At 34.9% G+C, this 17,378-nt stretch overlaps 1 protein-coding gene across 1 annotated transcript; it reads left to right on the top strand.

The window, feature by feature from the left end:
* Nucleotides 1–140: 140 nt before the first annotated feature.
* Nucleotides 141–16,370, top strand: LOC133204503 (protein ZGRF1-like). Its single transcript, XM_061340252.1, has 23 exons — nucleotides 141–1,469; nucleotides 1,559–1,697; nucleotides 2,740–2,826; nucleotides 2,953–3,110; nucleotides 3,255–3,434; nucleotides 3,518–3,614; nucleotides 3,782–3,928; nucleotides 4,377–4,491; nucleotides 4,599–4,698; nucleotides 4,994–5,123; nucleotides 5,777–5,936; nucleotides 7,728–7,805; nucleotides 8,867–8,953; nucleotides 9,356–9,404; nucleotides 9,749–9,826; nucleotides 9,948–10,049; nucleotides 10,201–10,284; nucleotides 10,411–10,539; nucleotides 11,574–11,785; nucleotides 14,279–14,407; nucleotides 14,902–15,011; nucleotides 15,393–15,512; nucleotides 15,828–16,370. The coding sequence occupies exons 1-23, from the start codon at nucleotides 249–251 to the stop codon at nucleotides 15,998–16,000; spliced, it is 3,885 nt and encodes a 1,294-aa protein (XP_061196236.1). The 5' UTR covers nucleotides 141–248; the 3' UTR covers nucleotides 16,001–16,370.
* Nucleotides 16,371–17,378: the final 1,008 nt, after the last annotated feature.

Raw genomic sequence — 17,378 nt, 5'->3', positions numbered from 1 at the left:
AATTCCAATTATTGGGGGGGGGGGGCATAAGTGTTTCACAAACATCTCTTGTATATAATTATTCAGTTCTTGTTAGTAAAATATGTGAATATCAAATAAAAAAAATTCTGTTACAGAATTTATCACAAGTGGGTAGTTCAGTGAATAGTGCCAAACCCTCTTATGTGAAAAGAAAATATTCAAATCACAACAACTTTGGAAATAATTCCATCAGGAACGTAGAATCCACAACAAGATTAGGTCATCAGATGTCATACAACAGTCCTGATACACTGCTGGAAACAGAAGAAGAGGTGCTGAACAATATAAGTAAAAACAACAGCTTTGTTACAGCAGAATCTGTCACAGTTTTTAATTCACAGGATGAAGAGATCTGTAAAGACAATGTGTATGGAAGACCCAGGAAGATGTTTTCTCCTGATGTGGGATCAGCAAGGGACCAACCTAAGATAGGCCTGAGGAGTCAGCCATTTAAAGATCAATGTCAAGATTCGCAGTCATATTCTGTCAGAGATACAGAGTATGGTTCAGTGAATTCTTCAGGACAAGAGTTAGATACCAATCCTGAGAACTTTAACACAGGGGGTGTGGAAGGAAATCCTGTAGATAATGCAGAATCTGTTGCGTCAAAGTGGGGGAAATTTATATCTGTAGATGATGAGGAAGACTTGGATTATTTGAACTGTTCTTATGACTTCAATACATCTTCGGGAAAGATAAATTCAGAGTCACAAAGACGTAATAATAATGTGGACACAAATCATATGACAGCTGCATCTAATCAAACTTCTAAAATGAGCTCTCGCAGGAGCACTGCATTGAATACACCGGCACAGAGAGAAAATGCCGATACTCTCACATTTTGTAATGGTACAGTGGGTATTAGAAAAAGTCGGAAGTTCTGCTTTAAAGGCAGGCAACATTCATCTAATGGTGAGCAACATTCATCTAATGGTGATAATAATGACAGTATATTTTTGGAAAGTAATCAATCCACTGCCAAGAAGGTCATAACACAAAGAAATGTGGAAAATTGTGATACATCAAACCACAGCACAGATTCTTCTAGTTTAGATGTCATGCAGAAAGGTTATTCCTCACATCATCAGAACTTCACAAACTCCACCAATCAGTGTGTAGGAATTTCCCCTAACCTTGACCTTATATGTCTAGGTTCCTCCCCAAGTCTGTATGAATCCCCAGAGCAGAAGTCTTACAAATACATGTATAATTCTCCAGCCAGCCAGTCCCCCAAGTCTGGAGACATAGTACTCACTAAACCCACCAATCAGAAAGTACTTGCTGGTGCAAACTCCAAAGCCAGTTCTGAAGTTAACTCCCCTATTGGCCAGAGAGTGCCACAGACAGACAGTTCAGCAGATTCTATGATACAGATCAACCGTGAGAAGAGGTTTAATCCTCCAATAATCAATTCTACCTCCTCACCAAACATCTTAATTGGAACAAAGGTTTGTGAAGTTTTCTTTAGCCTAGGGAAAAAAAAAATGTTTATATGCTTTAAGAACTGTTCAGTCATTAAAATCCTCTTATCTTACAGAGAAGTTTATGGGATGACCTTCAGTTTGCCAGTCTGTCAGAGGTAGAAAACAACCCCACGCCAGTCAGGAAGATTGTCATACCAACCATGTTCTCCTCTCCTCTACAATACAAACAGGTCCTCATGTCTGCTCTCAGAGGTCAGTACATTATCAAACAGCTCTTTGTTTCAGCCTTTCAGTGGATAGTACCCACAATTCCTCATATTTGCCTTCAAAATTCAGTACAAAAGGTATTGGTATCATCTTTCTAGAAAGTATAACCTGTAAACATGTCTGCATATTTCTTCTCAAAGGTCGGAACAAACAGGTCATCATGTGTTAATACAGTGTACACACAATTGTATAGTGTCATCACAAACAGGCCTGCTCTCTAAGTGAAGGTCAACATACATGTCCTCATATCTGTGTTGAGAAGTAAAAACAGTCTATGTCTATCCTCAGAAGTCAATACAAATAGATTGAAAGTGTACAAATAAGTTGTCTTCTCAGGTCACAGAGGTCACAAATCAGATCTCAGTACAATAGGTCCTCATATCAATACAGCTACAACTGGGCAGTAAGTCCTCATATCAACTTTTACAGATCAATACAGCTACAACTGGACAATAGGTCCTCATATCAACTCTTACAGATCAATACAGATACAACTGGACAATAGGTCCTCATATCAACTCTTACAGATCAATACAGATACAACTGGGCAATAGGTCCTCCTAGCAACTCTTACAGATCAATACAGATACAACTGGGATATAGGTCCTCTTATCAACTCTTACAGATCAATACAAATACAACTGGACAATAGGTCTTTTTAACAACTCTTACAGATCAATACGGATACAACTGGGCAATTAGTCCTCATATCAACTCTTACAGATCTATACAGATACAACTGGGCAATAGGTCCTCTTAACAACTCTTACAGTTCAGTACAGATACAATTTGGCAATAGGTCCTCTTAACAACTCTTACAGATCAATATGGATACAACTGGGGGTCCTCATCAGTAGCTCCCAGAGGTCAGTGCAAGTAGGCACTTAAATCATTTATATCAATATGAATAGGCCCCAATGTCAACTAGATCATATCTGTACCTCTACTTTACCACAATTTATTTATTTGTTCTTTTCTTGATTATTAAAGTTAATGAAAATGTAAAATATTCTTCCTTTGGTTTCAGAGCACTTGAACATCATTTTGTTTGATCTGTCAAAGCAGTATCATCAGGTTTTGTCAAAAACAGATACCACAAGTTTAACATTTCCAGGTATTTGTTGTTTACATCTCTCATTTCACATTTATATCTCAAAAAAAATTAAAGTTGATGAAATAATGTTTCACTAGCTTCTTAGCAATAACCAATATTAAGATTTTTTATGAATCTTGATTTCAGTGAAGAACACTCAGAGCAGTCAGTCTAGGGATACAGGACCCCCATTACCCCCCTGTCACTGTGGGGTCTCCTCCAAACTGATCCAAGTCAGGAAGGAGGGACCCAATAAAGGAAGATATTTCTACTCCTGTACCAACCCAGTCAGTCAGAGGTGTAAGGTACACTGAATACTGTATATAATCTATTCTGAGAAACAATAGACCCAGAAAAAGTATTTATCATTGTACCACCATTGTACCATCATGTATTAAAGTATCTAATGTAGTTATACATGTACATGTTTATCATATTTTGTAATACAGTTTTTCCAGTGGGCTGACTCCAGTGGAAATGTAGGGCTACATCATATGGGTGGAGCTAAGGTAAGATTGACAGATGCTGCCAGTGTGACATCATATTTCCGTCAGCACCATATCATGTTCTATTGTCAGTGCCAATACCTGCAGAAGTCAATGGAAAGCATTCTGGCCCACTTCAAAAATGTAAGTCTCTTGGTAATCAGTAGACAATCCATTATTTTTTACTGAATTCGAAAAAAATGCATCTATATTCAATTTCACTTCAGCCATGGGCAAAACAGAAGTACCAGAGGGAAAATAAAATGCAAAGAAAATACTTCATTCGATTATCCAGAAAAGATTCCTCAACACTGTTCTCCAAAGGTTAGAAAAATGAGAATCGTCGAAACTTGAAAAGCATTTCAGTTACATTATTTTAAATGCCCTAACTGAGAATTAAAATTTGACCTCATCTGAAACATTATCACAGTTAAATCTTAATTTGTTTTAATCAAATGAATTTCTTTAGTTGATTGCATATTATATTTCAGATGATTTATGGATAGTATCTAGAGATCTGAATTTTGATTCTACTTGTACCTTTCTGGCCAAAAGCACATACTATGGACCAACATCAGGGAATGAAGTGGAGATTGAGCCAGTGTCCAAGTTCTCACCCTCTAATTGGAAGAATGAAGGTTTTTGTAATTTTATGAATACTTTTGTTTAATTGATCATTATAAAAAATTCAAACAAAGAATAACATCCATGCAAATTAAATAGTTTATAAAGTAGTCTAGATTTTTAAAAAATCTTCTAGATTCCAGGAAATTTTGATTTGTCTGTTTACAATTTTAGCCACTGCCATGATATTTGAACTGCAGTTGAGCTTCAGTATCTTGAACATGATATGCCATAGTAGTCTTTGTTCCTAATCTTATTATGAACATGAAACTCTTATACATGCATATTTTGAACATTTTTGAGAGCTGTGTTTGATATATTAAGGTTTGACTGTACATGTATGTAAATTAAATGCTACTTGACAAACCTTGAATCTGAACAACAAACCTCCTACACAATGCTTAAAAAAATGCCAAATTATTTCTTGCCTGTCTTTCTACTATTTCCCGTGATTTGTTGCAGCTCCTTGTCATGCTGTGTTAGCTGGAAATGTCAGTTCTGAGCTTAGTTACCTTGACAACATACAGGACAATGTACAACAGAGTTGTCTGCCCATACTCAGCCAACTTCTCAGTGTGTAAGTGGCATAGTAAATAAAGGAATTACTTTGAATGTGAAACAACTTGTATCATATTGTTAATGATAAATTCTTCCTTTAATATTTATGTATTGTGTTTTATTTAGGGACAGTGCTGATGCTTCTAAGGCACACAAGAGATTCCAGCCTCCCAGACTAAATCAGGGCAAATCAACCTCTAACATTCATGTCCCTGTATATGCAATGGTAATGTTTTTAAGAAGTGCTCAATGTTATACTGTTGATAGGAGTTTTGTAAAGTATTTCCATTAAATTGGTTAATGATTTGATGCAGAAGTATTTATTTACAAAAAATTTTGAAATAAATTTTGAGGCTGGAGACTCGCAAATTGATGGTAGAAAAATGTGCTCTCCTCTGAATGGATTCTAGTACTTCAAAAGATCTTGTTTTTCATCACATGTCATAACTTGGTTATTTAATGTTCCAGAATCTCTTTGTTAGGCACACTCAGAGAGATTTAATGCTTATTTTGTTTTCCAGAATGAGTTGGTTACTGAGTTTATGATGACCTACTCTCTGAACATGGACCAGGGTTCAGCATTAAGGAGACTGGCAGCCATGTTTTGTGAGGACAGTCACAGTGAAGTGTCCTCCCTTCTTCTTATACATGGTATGGAGAGGATGAGTTCACATAAATTTACCCATAGATATTTCATTTCACCTTGATATTCACTTATAGATATTTTATTTCACCTTGATTTTACAGATGGACACAGTAACTACAATGTACTTTTTTATGATTGTTTTCATCATAAATATACCATAAACAATTTTAACATTGGATCATTTTTAATATAGCACTGATTTATATCTCTGGTAACAGTTCACTTGGTCAAGAGTTACACACTATTATTTTGGACCAAATATCTGGTATCAATTAAGGGATTACTTTTATTTTATGTCACCTAGTAGATATGCATATATTTTACATAATGTGCTTTATAAAGCAATGAAAATTTATGTACTCATTTTGTGTACGCAGCAAAACAAGATTGTTTAACGTAATATTTAAATTGTTCTAGCACATGAAAGTAAAAGTTACCTATTTCAAAAACAGTTTATCACTGTGACATCACATCTGAGTTGTACTGAACACAAAATACAAGCTACATGTTTTTGTGTGACAAGAATTATAAAATGTAAAGATAATGCTGTTTTAACAAATTGGATAGTAACTCAGTGTATAGTTGTGGGCCTTTTCCTATACAAAAGAAGTTATACTAGTGACTTTTCACTGTGACAACTATTAAGGGTTTGTTGTAGGAGTGTTCGGTGCCGGGAAGAGCTTTCTGTTGTCTGTTATGGTAAGATTCCTAGTGAGGGTGTTTGAAGTGAATGGAAGCTACACCCCAGGACTACCTTACCCTTGGAAGATCCTCATCTCCTCCACCACAAATGTGGCTGTGGACAGGGTTCTCATGGGGTAGGTGTCATTTCCTCCATCACAAATGTGGCTGTGGACAGGGTTCTCATGGGGTAGGTGTCATTTCCACCATCACTAATGTGGCTGTGGACAGGGTTCTCATGGGGTAGGTGTCATTTCCTCCACCACAAATGTGGCTGTGGACAGGGTTCTCATGGGGTAGGTGTCATTTCCTCCACCACAAATGTGGCTGTGGACAGGATTCTCATGGGGTAGGTGTCATTTCCTCCACCACAAATGGGGTTGTGGACAGGGTTCTCATTGGGTAGGCCTCATTTCCTCCACCACAAATGTGGCAGTGGACAGGGTTCTCATGGGGTAGGTGTCATTTCCTCCACCACAAATGTGGCTGTGGACGGTTCTAATGGGGTAGGTGTCATTTCCTCCATCACAGATGTGGCTGTGGACAGGGTTCTCATGGGGTAGGTGTCATTTCCTCCACCACAAATGTGGCTGTGGACAGGGTTCTCATGGGGTAGGTGTCATTTCCTCCATCACAAATGTGGCTGTGGACAGGGTTCTCATGGGGTAGGTGTCATTTCCTCCATCAAAATGTGGCTTTGGACAGGGTTCTCATGGGGTAGGTGTCATTTCCTCCACCACAAATGTGGTTGTGGACTGGGTTCTCATTGGGTAGGTGTCATTTCCTCCATCACAAATGTGGTTGTGGACAGGGTTCTCATGGGGTAGGTGTCATTTCCTCTATCATAAATGTTGCTGTGGACAGGGTTCTCATGGGGTAGGTGTCATTTCCTCCATCACAAATGTGGCTGTGGACAGGGTTCTCATGGGGTAGGTGTCATTTCCTCTATCACAAATGTGGCTGTGGACAGGGTTCTCATGGGATAGGTGTCATTTCCTCTATCACAAATGTGGCTGTGGACAGGGTTCTCATGGGGTAGGTGTCATTTCCTCTATCACAAATGTGGCTGTGGACAGGGTTCTCATGGGGTAGGTGTTATTGAAAATGTGGTGCATATGGTATTGGTTATCTTGGAGAGGTTTAGACTGCATGATATTTCTCTCGAAGAGAAATCTATTACAATTACAATTTCAGTTAATGCAAAGTAACTGCAGGAAAATACTGTTCATATATACCAATATTTATAGATATATTAAGAAATGTCTTAGAAAAGTTAAGAAGTTTTAGGAACATTGTACATTTATTGACTGGCTTTGAGGACAACATACATTTTGTTTGACTCAAGAACCAAAAATGTTTCCTTGAAACTTGTAGGCAGAAGGCAACAGTTTGGTTCAAGGGTTTGACAAAACACATTCTGCTTGAGAACCAAATCCATACATGTTTTGTTATACCTTTTACTTTAAATAAGGACATATTTTGTGCTGGCTTCCTTGTTTGCAATTTTAAGATGAAAATCTTGATGTCAATTTCCTATACCCCACTGCAGATTTTAATCAATCTGTTCTGTAATTGTTGAACATCAACAAATGCAAATTATATATAGCTGACCCCACCTATGCTCAGGAATAGTGTGATGTTAAAAAAAAAAGAGTGGTTCAACATCTCACCAAGTCCAACATGGAATTCGTTTGGACAGCTCAGTTAAACACTAGAAATGTTCGACTTTTAAAGTATAGATCTATGTAACAATTCAAACACGAGTATATATAATGAAGAGTAATTTGTTACTGAGTGAATTCAAACACATGCAATAATGTGCCATGGGAAAAGTAAGCAAAATTATACATCTGCAAATTCAATCGCATTTACTTAGTACAGTTATTGTACATATGGTTTTACATAGACACAAATTTTATTCATTATAGATTACTGGATATTGGCTTTGAAGACTTTATTAGAGTGGGGAGCATGAAGAAAATTGCTAAACCAGTGTTACCTTACAGGTTAGTCTGTAAATGAGTTTATTAAATGATCAGGAATTTTGATTCTCTCTGATTGGTCTAGATTCCCTTTCCTGAGGTGTACTTCAGAGTGAGTTCACCTCAAAATGAAGTTCTGAGAGGTTTATTTGGGTTTTCCCTTCTGACCAACCATAAATTGGCTTACCTTTTTTTTTGACCAATCAAACTGTATGTTTTAAAGCATGTGTCGTTGGTATGGTAAATATGACAGATGCCAGTACCACAAAGACTAAACTCCTTTATTAGTTAATGGTTGAATGTTTATTGTTTTATAATATAGTTTTCCACTTTTAAACAGATTTTAAACTGTATTCTACCATGCAGTGACAAGGTTTCACGTGTGTTATAGGGTATTGAATGTTGTAGGTTTACAATGGATTTCATAAAGAAAATGACACTGAATGTAAATATTATAAGTGTTTGTATTTGTTAGAGACAAGAACTAGTGTCAAAAACGTGGTAAAATTCCTGATTATTTAATGAAATGGTTATTGACTTTTGAATTTGGTCTACTTGTGACTATACAGACTTGGCCAGGTATTGGTTAACCTTGGCCTTCGGCCTCGGTCAACCAATACCTGACCAGGTCCATATAGTCTTGTGTAGACCTCATCAAAGGTCAATAATTGTATAGTGTTGTTCTGTTGTGGTATTTTCAAGAAAAGAAAGTGACTTATATGTTGCCTCCTTCTATTAGATACTGTATAAACAGAATTTTTAGCAAGGATTTAATTTTGGCATTATTAGCGAGGGTGTAGAGATTGCTAAAATTGAATATCGCTAAAAATAAATTGCGTTTTATTTGTAATAGCTTCTTTAATAGGCACTTTAAAATCATTAAAATTGATTCTCACTAAAAATTAGTTACCATTATTTAATGATACATGTAAATAGCTAAATTTATGTCTCGCTAAAATTTCCACTGATACGGTATATAAAAATCACTTGTGCAGAGATGTATTGTAGCCATTATTACTGGCTGTTCATAAGATTATGTTGTAATGTACATTATTACTGGCTGTTGATTATGTATTGTGTTGTAGTGTACATGCCACTGGTACAGAAAGCCAGGAGCTTAAAGATCTACAGGAAATGATGAGAAGTGGTGATCTCAGTCCCTCAGAGAAACAGTACGTGTCACTCTAGTCAGAGTCTGAAAAAAGCTTACATATATAAATGATTCTTGTTTAAACATATTGTAATAATTAAGCAATGATTAAAGTGATTTTAAAGATCCATACTTAACAAGATTTATATCTGATATTACTATTGTACTCACTTGTGAAACCAAGATAAACTTGATTTTTTGTGTTGATTTAAAGTAATTCATGTATATATGCATGCACATGAAAATTTTTGTGTATTTGACATTCTATCTTCATTCACAAAGATTTCCAATCAGATCAGAACCTGTGGCTAATGATGATGGAATCAATTTAACTAGTGTTTATTATATTATTATTAAGTGATTTTAAAAGTTTTACTTATACTGGTATCTGTAAATCTGTTTAATACTGTACTTGTATTTTTAGCAATGTGCGTCAAAGTATAGAGAAACATAAACTTGGTGAAAATAAGAAGGTAAGTTTAAAAGCCACAAACAGCAATTATTAACATTGATTTCTTTTATTATGCATTTGAAATCTGTTCTTTTGTCTTCAGAAGTTTTAACAAATACATATAACTCAGTTGTGTAATGTTAGAAATATGAAAGAAGCAAGTTACTCTAAAAATTAATAGTCACTGCTACTTTTATAAGTTACACAGTCACTGATTTCTTTCAAGTTTGATATGTCTGTGTGCATGTGTTTTTTTCTTTTTTGTCAGTAGTAACAAGTCAAGTGTTTCTTTAATACAGTAAATTTTTCAACTATCATCTTAAAAAAACAAATTAACAAACTAGTCGTCTTTTTTCAATATTTCAGAAGCTTGGCAGTGTTGCTGTTGTTGGGGTCACTTGTGCTTCATGTGTTGCTCCCAGTCTCAAAGACTTAAAGTTTCCAGTAAGCAAATGTCATTGTTGCATTTCTTTTTATTATGTTAGCCAAATTAAAGACTACAGTGTAGAGAGTAAAATCTCAGAAAATAAATAACGGATTCATGGATGTCTGGAATTTTTGACAGGTGGTTATATTAGATGAGTGCAGTCAGATGACAGAGCCAGCATCTCTATTTCCTATGTCTAAGTGTGCTTGTGAGAAGTTGGTGCTTGTAGGAGATCCTAAGGTATGTCCTCATGTCTTCGTTTTCCTCACTTATCATACACTAAATTATTGAATAAGAAAGTCTATTGACAAAGATCCCTGTTCCTCATTGGAGGATTCACAAGCAGAATTAGTAGAGGTTTGACATACATGTATAATATTTTAATTTGTAGCAATTAGATCCGACAATTCAAGGTTCAGAGGCCAGCCACTCAGAGGGACTGGAGCAGACAATGTTTGACAGACTCATCAAAATGGTAGGATTGTCTCTGTAGAACTTGAACCAATTTCTGATTACTGTTAGTCTTAGTCTAATTCAGGTCTTGCTGCTGAGAAACAGTAGTTATAAGTGGATTTTTAAACATGGATATTTTCTACTGCAGGGCCACATTCCTACTCTGCTGAGAACACAATATAGATGTCACCCAGTCATTAGCAACCTTGCCAACACTTTGTTTTATCAAGGTCAGCTGCTGGATGGTATTGAGGCCACAGACAGGGCACCTGTTTTGGTAAAGGCAAATTAGACTGTAATATACAGGTAACTCTCGATACCTCGAAGTCCGTGGGACCGAGGAAAAATTTCGAGAGATCAAGAGTTCGAGTTTTCAAGAGTCCAGAATTTTCAGGGTTTGTTGACAGGTTTTAAAATTAGTCTTACCGGATGTAATGATTTTCATGCAGTGCTAACCTCTTACATGTGGTCTTTATAAAACAACGATATTTTTTCATAATTTAGATGAATATTTCATTAAAATGAGTAAAGCAAAAAATGTATATTGTCATTTCATATATATTTATTTATTCTTTATAATATGGACATCATACAACACATTCATTACATAAAAACGACATTTTACAGCGTCGTACATAGCATTGACTATTCCAAACATGATCATTGAATGCAATTCTGTATTTGTCTAATAATACTCGTCGCATTGACATTGAGGCTGTTTCTGCTTTTTCATATTTCGTTTAACTTTGACACTGACTCGAAATAAAAATTAAATTAGTATTTCGTCTTTTAACCGACTACTACTTTTCACTACACTGCGTCTCTAAATTATCGTAAGACAGTTGTTGATGAATATTTAAACAGCATATAGGCTAAATATGATTAATCATAAACCAATTATCACCTCGCAGCATAAGTGTTACCTGAATAAACATCTCGTTCCTCGAGACCCGCGACTTCTGCTTGGGGCCATTTAGATGTCCAGGTAAAGGTGCTAATTATATAACCTTGTATACACAAAGCCACTTCGAGGTATCGAGGGTAAATTCCAATAGAATATGCATAACGGGACCGCATTTTGACTTCGAGGGATCAAGGGTTTCGAGAGATCAAGAGTTCGAGAAATCAAGAGTAAATTTGGTTAGTTATATAGGGGAAAAATTCGGGACCGGAGACTCACTTCGAGCGATCAAGAACTTCGAGAGATCGAAGTTCGAGCTATCAAGAGTTACCTGTAGTTAGATACTAACATTTTGTGATATTTCAATATGCTTGTGATTCTGATGAATAAACTTTGATAATTCCTCCTAGGATATCTTGCCCACACTTTGTTTTTATGATGTTTCTAATGGACAAGAAAGTAGTGACTCCAGTGGAAGTTTCTCAAATGAAAAGGAGGCAGATTTTGTGGCATTTATGATAGAGGCTTTAATTAGTGCCGGGGTAGATTCAACATCTATTGGGGTGATCACACTCTACAAATCCCAAATGTATGGCATCATAGCCAAGCTAGGCACCAGCAGGTAGACTTTATTTACAATTATACTTCAAACTCTTTTATAAGCCATTCTTAAAGTTGAATTTTGACTGGTTGAATACCGTAGATCTGGAAATTTTTACTGTAGATAGATTTTCAGCAAATTTGTGTGTGCATTGCATTCGCAAAAATATTTTTCTTAAAAATAAATCAACAACAAAAAATGTAAACAAAAAATTTTCTGACAGCTGGTGTCTTTTTTAACCCGGTGAACATCTGTTCATACTACAAGCTAATTACCCGTGATAATCCTTGCATTAACTACATTCAATATCGTCCGATTGTTTGACTGGCAGTATGTCTCTTTTAAATTATTTCTCTAAGAAAGAAAGGCCAGTTATTTTATCTAACAACAAATTCTTAGCACAACAGATATTAACGAAGAACTTACTCTCGTGTATAATGAAACCCCGACGAAAGAAATGTGATTGTATGTACATGCATAATTCATTGTATGCACATCTGTAACTTATAAAGTGTACGTTATGAAAATTTTAAGAGCTTTTTATTTTTAGCGCCAATGACAATTCGCAAAATTTTAAAACGTAAAAATTAATCAACACCTTTTAGACCCAGATTCGCAAAAATAAATTGACGTAAAAATTTCCAGATTTACAGTATATATCTATTTTAAGACATTGATATAATTAGCCTTAACGCACTTTGAATTCTGTCATAATGGTCAATTTTTTTAATACATATTTTATTTATTTATGCAAGTGAAAACTTTCAGTTTCTGGATATTTCAAGTTATCTAATAGAAATTGAAATGTTCATTTTCATATCTTAAGGTATTTGATGTATAATAGAGAGATATTTGCTACTTTTGGTATATATATGCAACTTACATGTAAATAATGCTTATAAAATGAGCTTAAGGACATTGGCAAGTCAGGGTTTTCCGGAGAAAAAAGGTTTAATACATGGGTTTTTCATTTATGAAAAGGGGATTGTGAGTGATCTCCCGTGTAGAATTCTCTAAGCGGTGAAAACGAATAAAGCGTTATGTTACAGAGGTAAACAAAAGCATGTGTAAGAAAGAAAAGTAGTAATGGCTTTGTTGTACATTGTATTCAGGGGGACAAAGAGTCAACAGGTCGTCATTTACTATAGTTATACTCAGTATGCTGGAAAGGGCAAAGATGTGACATAAATTATGCTGAAAGGTAGACCGACTGAGATCAGTTCCTAGGTTGTATGAAGGAGGCAGCATTTATTAACTACGAATAAAAATTAAAATAAATCCATGCCAATATTTTTATGACAATGTGTTTCAATCAATTCAGTCAATTACATGATAGAATAATCAACCAGTCTGACTCTCTTGACCATTATGGATAATATGTAATTATAGCTGTTAAGGGAAGTAACTCAAAAATAAAGATCGGTGCCGGTATGTCCTTGTATTGTTTCTATATACACGTTTTCAGCCAAAATATCTAGAAGTCATAGGAAATGAAGATACAATAATGTATATACATGTAATACAAAAACTATATGAAATAAGTGGTTTTTGGAGAAATATTATGGTAAAAAATTATGTGGGTCCCTTTTATCAACATTTTACATAGGAAATGCACTGAGAATTGCAAAAACACTGATTAGACAAATTCTAAAAAAGAAGGCTGGCTTGGTAGGTTAATCAATCCAGAATATAGCCTGTTTAGTACAATTAAACCTACTAAAGAGTTCTTGAAAAATTTTATACGATAACCAGGAACCTTGCCAATGTCCTTAAAACAACATGAATGAAAAAGTATGCGGAGAATCTCATTCTATGTTACCGGTAGTTATAAGAGTTAATTCCCCTTCAGTGCTGTTAATTTCTCTCAAATTTGGCTTGTGACCTACATATTTGAAGACATCACATTATAATGAATATTTTTATGGATCTTTTGACCAAATTATTTACTACATCCATGTTTTAAAGTATTAAGGGGCCTTTTTAAAGTACTAAGGACCCTCTCTAACTAAAACAAAATGTTTTTGGATCTCAAAAAAATGTCCTATCCTATAAAAGTTTAAATATTGAGTTAATCAATGTGTACTGGGTATTTCATTTTCAACAAAAGGTACCTGACATTTACCACTACTGTTTACAAAGTGGGGGGGGGGGGGGATGCAGATAAAGTGTTTAATTAATTCATTTTTGACTTATTTAGATAATAAGAAGGTTTGAAATGATTGCAAAATGAGTAACACACTATTTCATTTTGGATATAAGGGCTGACTTTTCTAACAGTATAAATACCACAGATTCAGAACTCTAATAAAGTCTGCAGTGTATACATGTTTTTACTTTAAAATTTTATGGACATTTAGATAGTTTTCTACTTAAAGTATAGGATAAATTTTTCCAAGATTTTTTTTTGGGGGGGGGGGGGGGGATTATGAGATTATATGGCAAATCTCTTCAGCTATCAAGGTCAGAAATGTTGTGTTTTAACTTATTTCAATTAAATTTTTCTCTTTCAAAAAGAAACTGCAGTCAGAATGAAACAAAGTCCATCCTTGTTTCAACTGTAGATGCATTCCAGGGTGGTGAAAGGAATATCATTATCCTTTCTTGTGTACGCACCAACAACACAGGCTTTATAGACAATCAAAAGTAAGTGTATAACAACACAGGCTTTATAGACAATCAGAAATAGGTGTACAACAATACAGGCTTTACAGACAATCGGAAGCAAGTGTACACCACACAGACTTTATGAGCTACAAGTAGGTGTACAACCACACAGGCTTTATAGACAACCACAAGTAAGTGTACAACCACACAAGCTTTATAGACAACCACAAGTATATGTACAACCACACAGGCTTTATAGACAACCACAAGTATATGTACAACCACACAGGCTTTAAAGACAACCACAAGTATATGTACAACCACACAGGCTTTATAGACAACCACAAGTATATGTACAACCACACAGGCTTCATAGACAACCACAAGTATATGTACAACCACACAGGCTTTATAGACAACCACAAGTATATGTACAACCACACAGGCTTTATATAATACAACTTTGTTCATTATATACCAAATCTTAGATAGTTTTGTTCATTTTCATTAATATTATTCATTATAATTTACAGGAGGACTAATGTTGCTTTGACTAGAGCCAGGCATCATCTTTTTATTGTGGGACATTTAAACAATCTGGAGAAAAACTCACTCTGGGGAAGAGTCATTTCCATGTGTAGAGGTTAGGAGCAATTACACATTGAAAGACTCAGACTTTATTATTTAGACATGGATATTGTTAACTGGTTAATAATTATTCTGTCTGAATGATGGAAATTGGTTTCAAAATTTGCAATCAATTCAGATTCTCAAGCCCTCCCCCCCATTTATACACATTTTTAAATATGGTTTCCTTATATAAAGTGATAAAATAATGTCTTAAAATTTTAAATATTGATTCATTTTACCTTGTCCAATTATAAAACACTAGAGCTAATTAGTGCTTTTAAGGATGAGTTATATATTTTTTCTTGGTAATCTGTATTGTTACATATTATTGTAGCTCGCAAAGATGGGATGCAGAATTCTGAAGAGGCTAGTCACAGTTTGAGTTCTCTGTTAGACAGATTCTCTCAAGGGTCTTCCTCCAGCACTTATAGGCAACCAAAGGGAGGAAAAAGAAAAAGGAAACAGGATGAGGAAGAGGAGGAAAGTCCTCCAATGTCACTGACAGGACAAACAGGTATAAAGAAATCAGTAAACATTGGACACAACAGGCATCTCTTAAATTTTTAAGATTTTAGGAGGTATATACCACATCTTGTAATGCAATGATTTGAAAGCATTAAATCAGTATGCAATGTTTGATATTTAAATCTTAAATAAAGATTAAAGAGAAAAATCCTCCTGATTCAGTTTATCATGCAAATCTTCAAACTACTGGGCTACTTAGATACACGAATACTGAATTCTTTCTGTGAATACATGTACATTTGTTTGAAATATTTGTTTTTTCCTTATTAAGATTTTTTCAAAGGACTTATGAAATATATTTCAGATGAATCTTTGGTCAGTGAGAGTCCTATCATATTAAGTTCCTTTGAAACGACAGATGAGGCCTCGAGAAATAAGTCTAAGCGGCGGAGAGAACTTCCCCACATTGATCCGACACTTCTGGACAGTGACAAGGAAAATGAGGAGGAGGAGGAACTTCCTGTGTTTGACCTCTGACCTTTTACGTCGGTGATGCTGACCTTGAACTTAAAAATATCACTTAAACTATAATATCCATTTATGAAAAAAAGCAATGGTAAATTTGTAGTGTTCTCAGAAATGAATGGTATATGTATATTTAAATGAACTATTTCAACTGAAAGGAATGTATTGTCCTCCTCTTAAAATGCAATACTTGTTTATATTGTTAAATCATAATAGAAGAATTGAACAGTGACTAAAATAGAACTATCACCTCTAACATCAAGAAATAGAGGATGTTTTATAATAATGAGATGTTATGTGATATATTTTGTGATAAAATTTTTAATTATTAGGAAATGTTCAAGTTTCTATTTACAGTATAATAAAGTTTTCTTTGAACCAATTCATTTTACTGCAATTTTAAATAGCTGTATTTCTATTACTTAGTACCAAAATGAAGCACCAGAAACTCCAGGAGTCAGCTACAGATCTAGAAAATGGCTAATGAATGAGCCTGGTGATTTCTAATACAGTGTATCCCATTCAATGTATTTTACATATTTAAATAAAATACTGTAGATTACCAAATTTTTGCAACCCTGTTTTCACAAGATAGGTATTTGTAAACAAGACAAAATTACTAGTTACAGTTTGTTCATCTGAGCTCAAATGAGCTTTTCATATCAAAATTTGTCTATCATCACAGTTGTTGTAAACTTTTCTCATTTACATCTTCTTCAGAACCGCTGGGCATTTCAACCAAATTTGCCACAAATCATCCTTGGGTCAAGGGGATTCAAATTTGTTCAAATGAAAGGCCGCACCCTCTTTCAAAGGGAGATAATCAAGAATTAGTGAAAATTTAATGGCATCTATTAAAAATCTTCTTCTCAAGAACCACTGTGCCAGAAAAGATGAAACTTATATGAAAGCTTCATTACATAGTGTAGGTTCAAGTTTTTTCAAATTATGAACCCTAGCTACGGTGAGGTCACAATGGGCAATCGAAGTCGTACATAGGAATATAAGGAAGAATCTTTAAAAATCTTCTCAAGAGCAGCAAAGCCACAATTAGTCATATTAATACAGAGTGTAGATTCAAGTTTGTTCAAATAATGCAGCCAAGGCTAGGGTTGGACCACAATGGGTCACCAAATTTTTACATAAGGATAAATGGGAAAATCTCAAGAACAGCGAAAGCCATGATAGGTCATATTAATATGAATGCATCCTCAGGTTGTGTAGATTAATAGTAATCTGACCCCTTGGATCAAGGTAGGGCTACAATAGAAGATCAAACTTTACATAGGAATATATATAGAAGAAACTCTGTAAAAATCTTTTAAAGCCATGATTAGTCATAAAAATATGGAAGCATCCACAGTTAGTGTAGATTCAAGTTTGTTCAAAT

Source organism: Saccostrea echinata, unplaced genomic scaffold (genome assembly GCF_033153115.1).
Source record: "Saccostrea echinata isolate AGI-Se365-2 ecotype Australia unplaced genomic scaffold, CSIRO_AGI_Sech_v1 ptg000053l, whole genome shotgun sequence".
NCBI classification, from domain to species: Eukaryota; Metazoa; Mollusca; class Bivalvia; order Ostreida; family Ostreidae; genus Saccostrea; species Saccostrea echinata.
The sequence above is the reverse complement of the archived record's forward strand: the minus strand, read 5'-3'. Positions and strand labels throughout refer to the sequence as shown.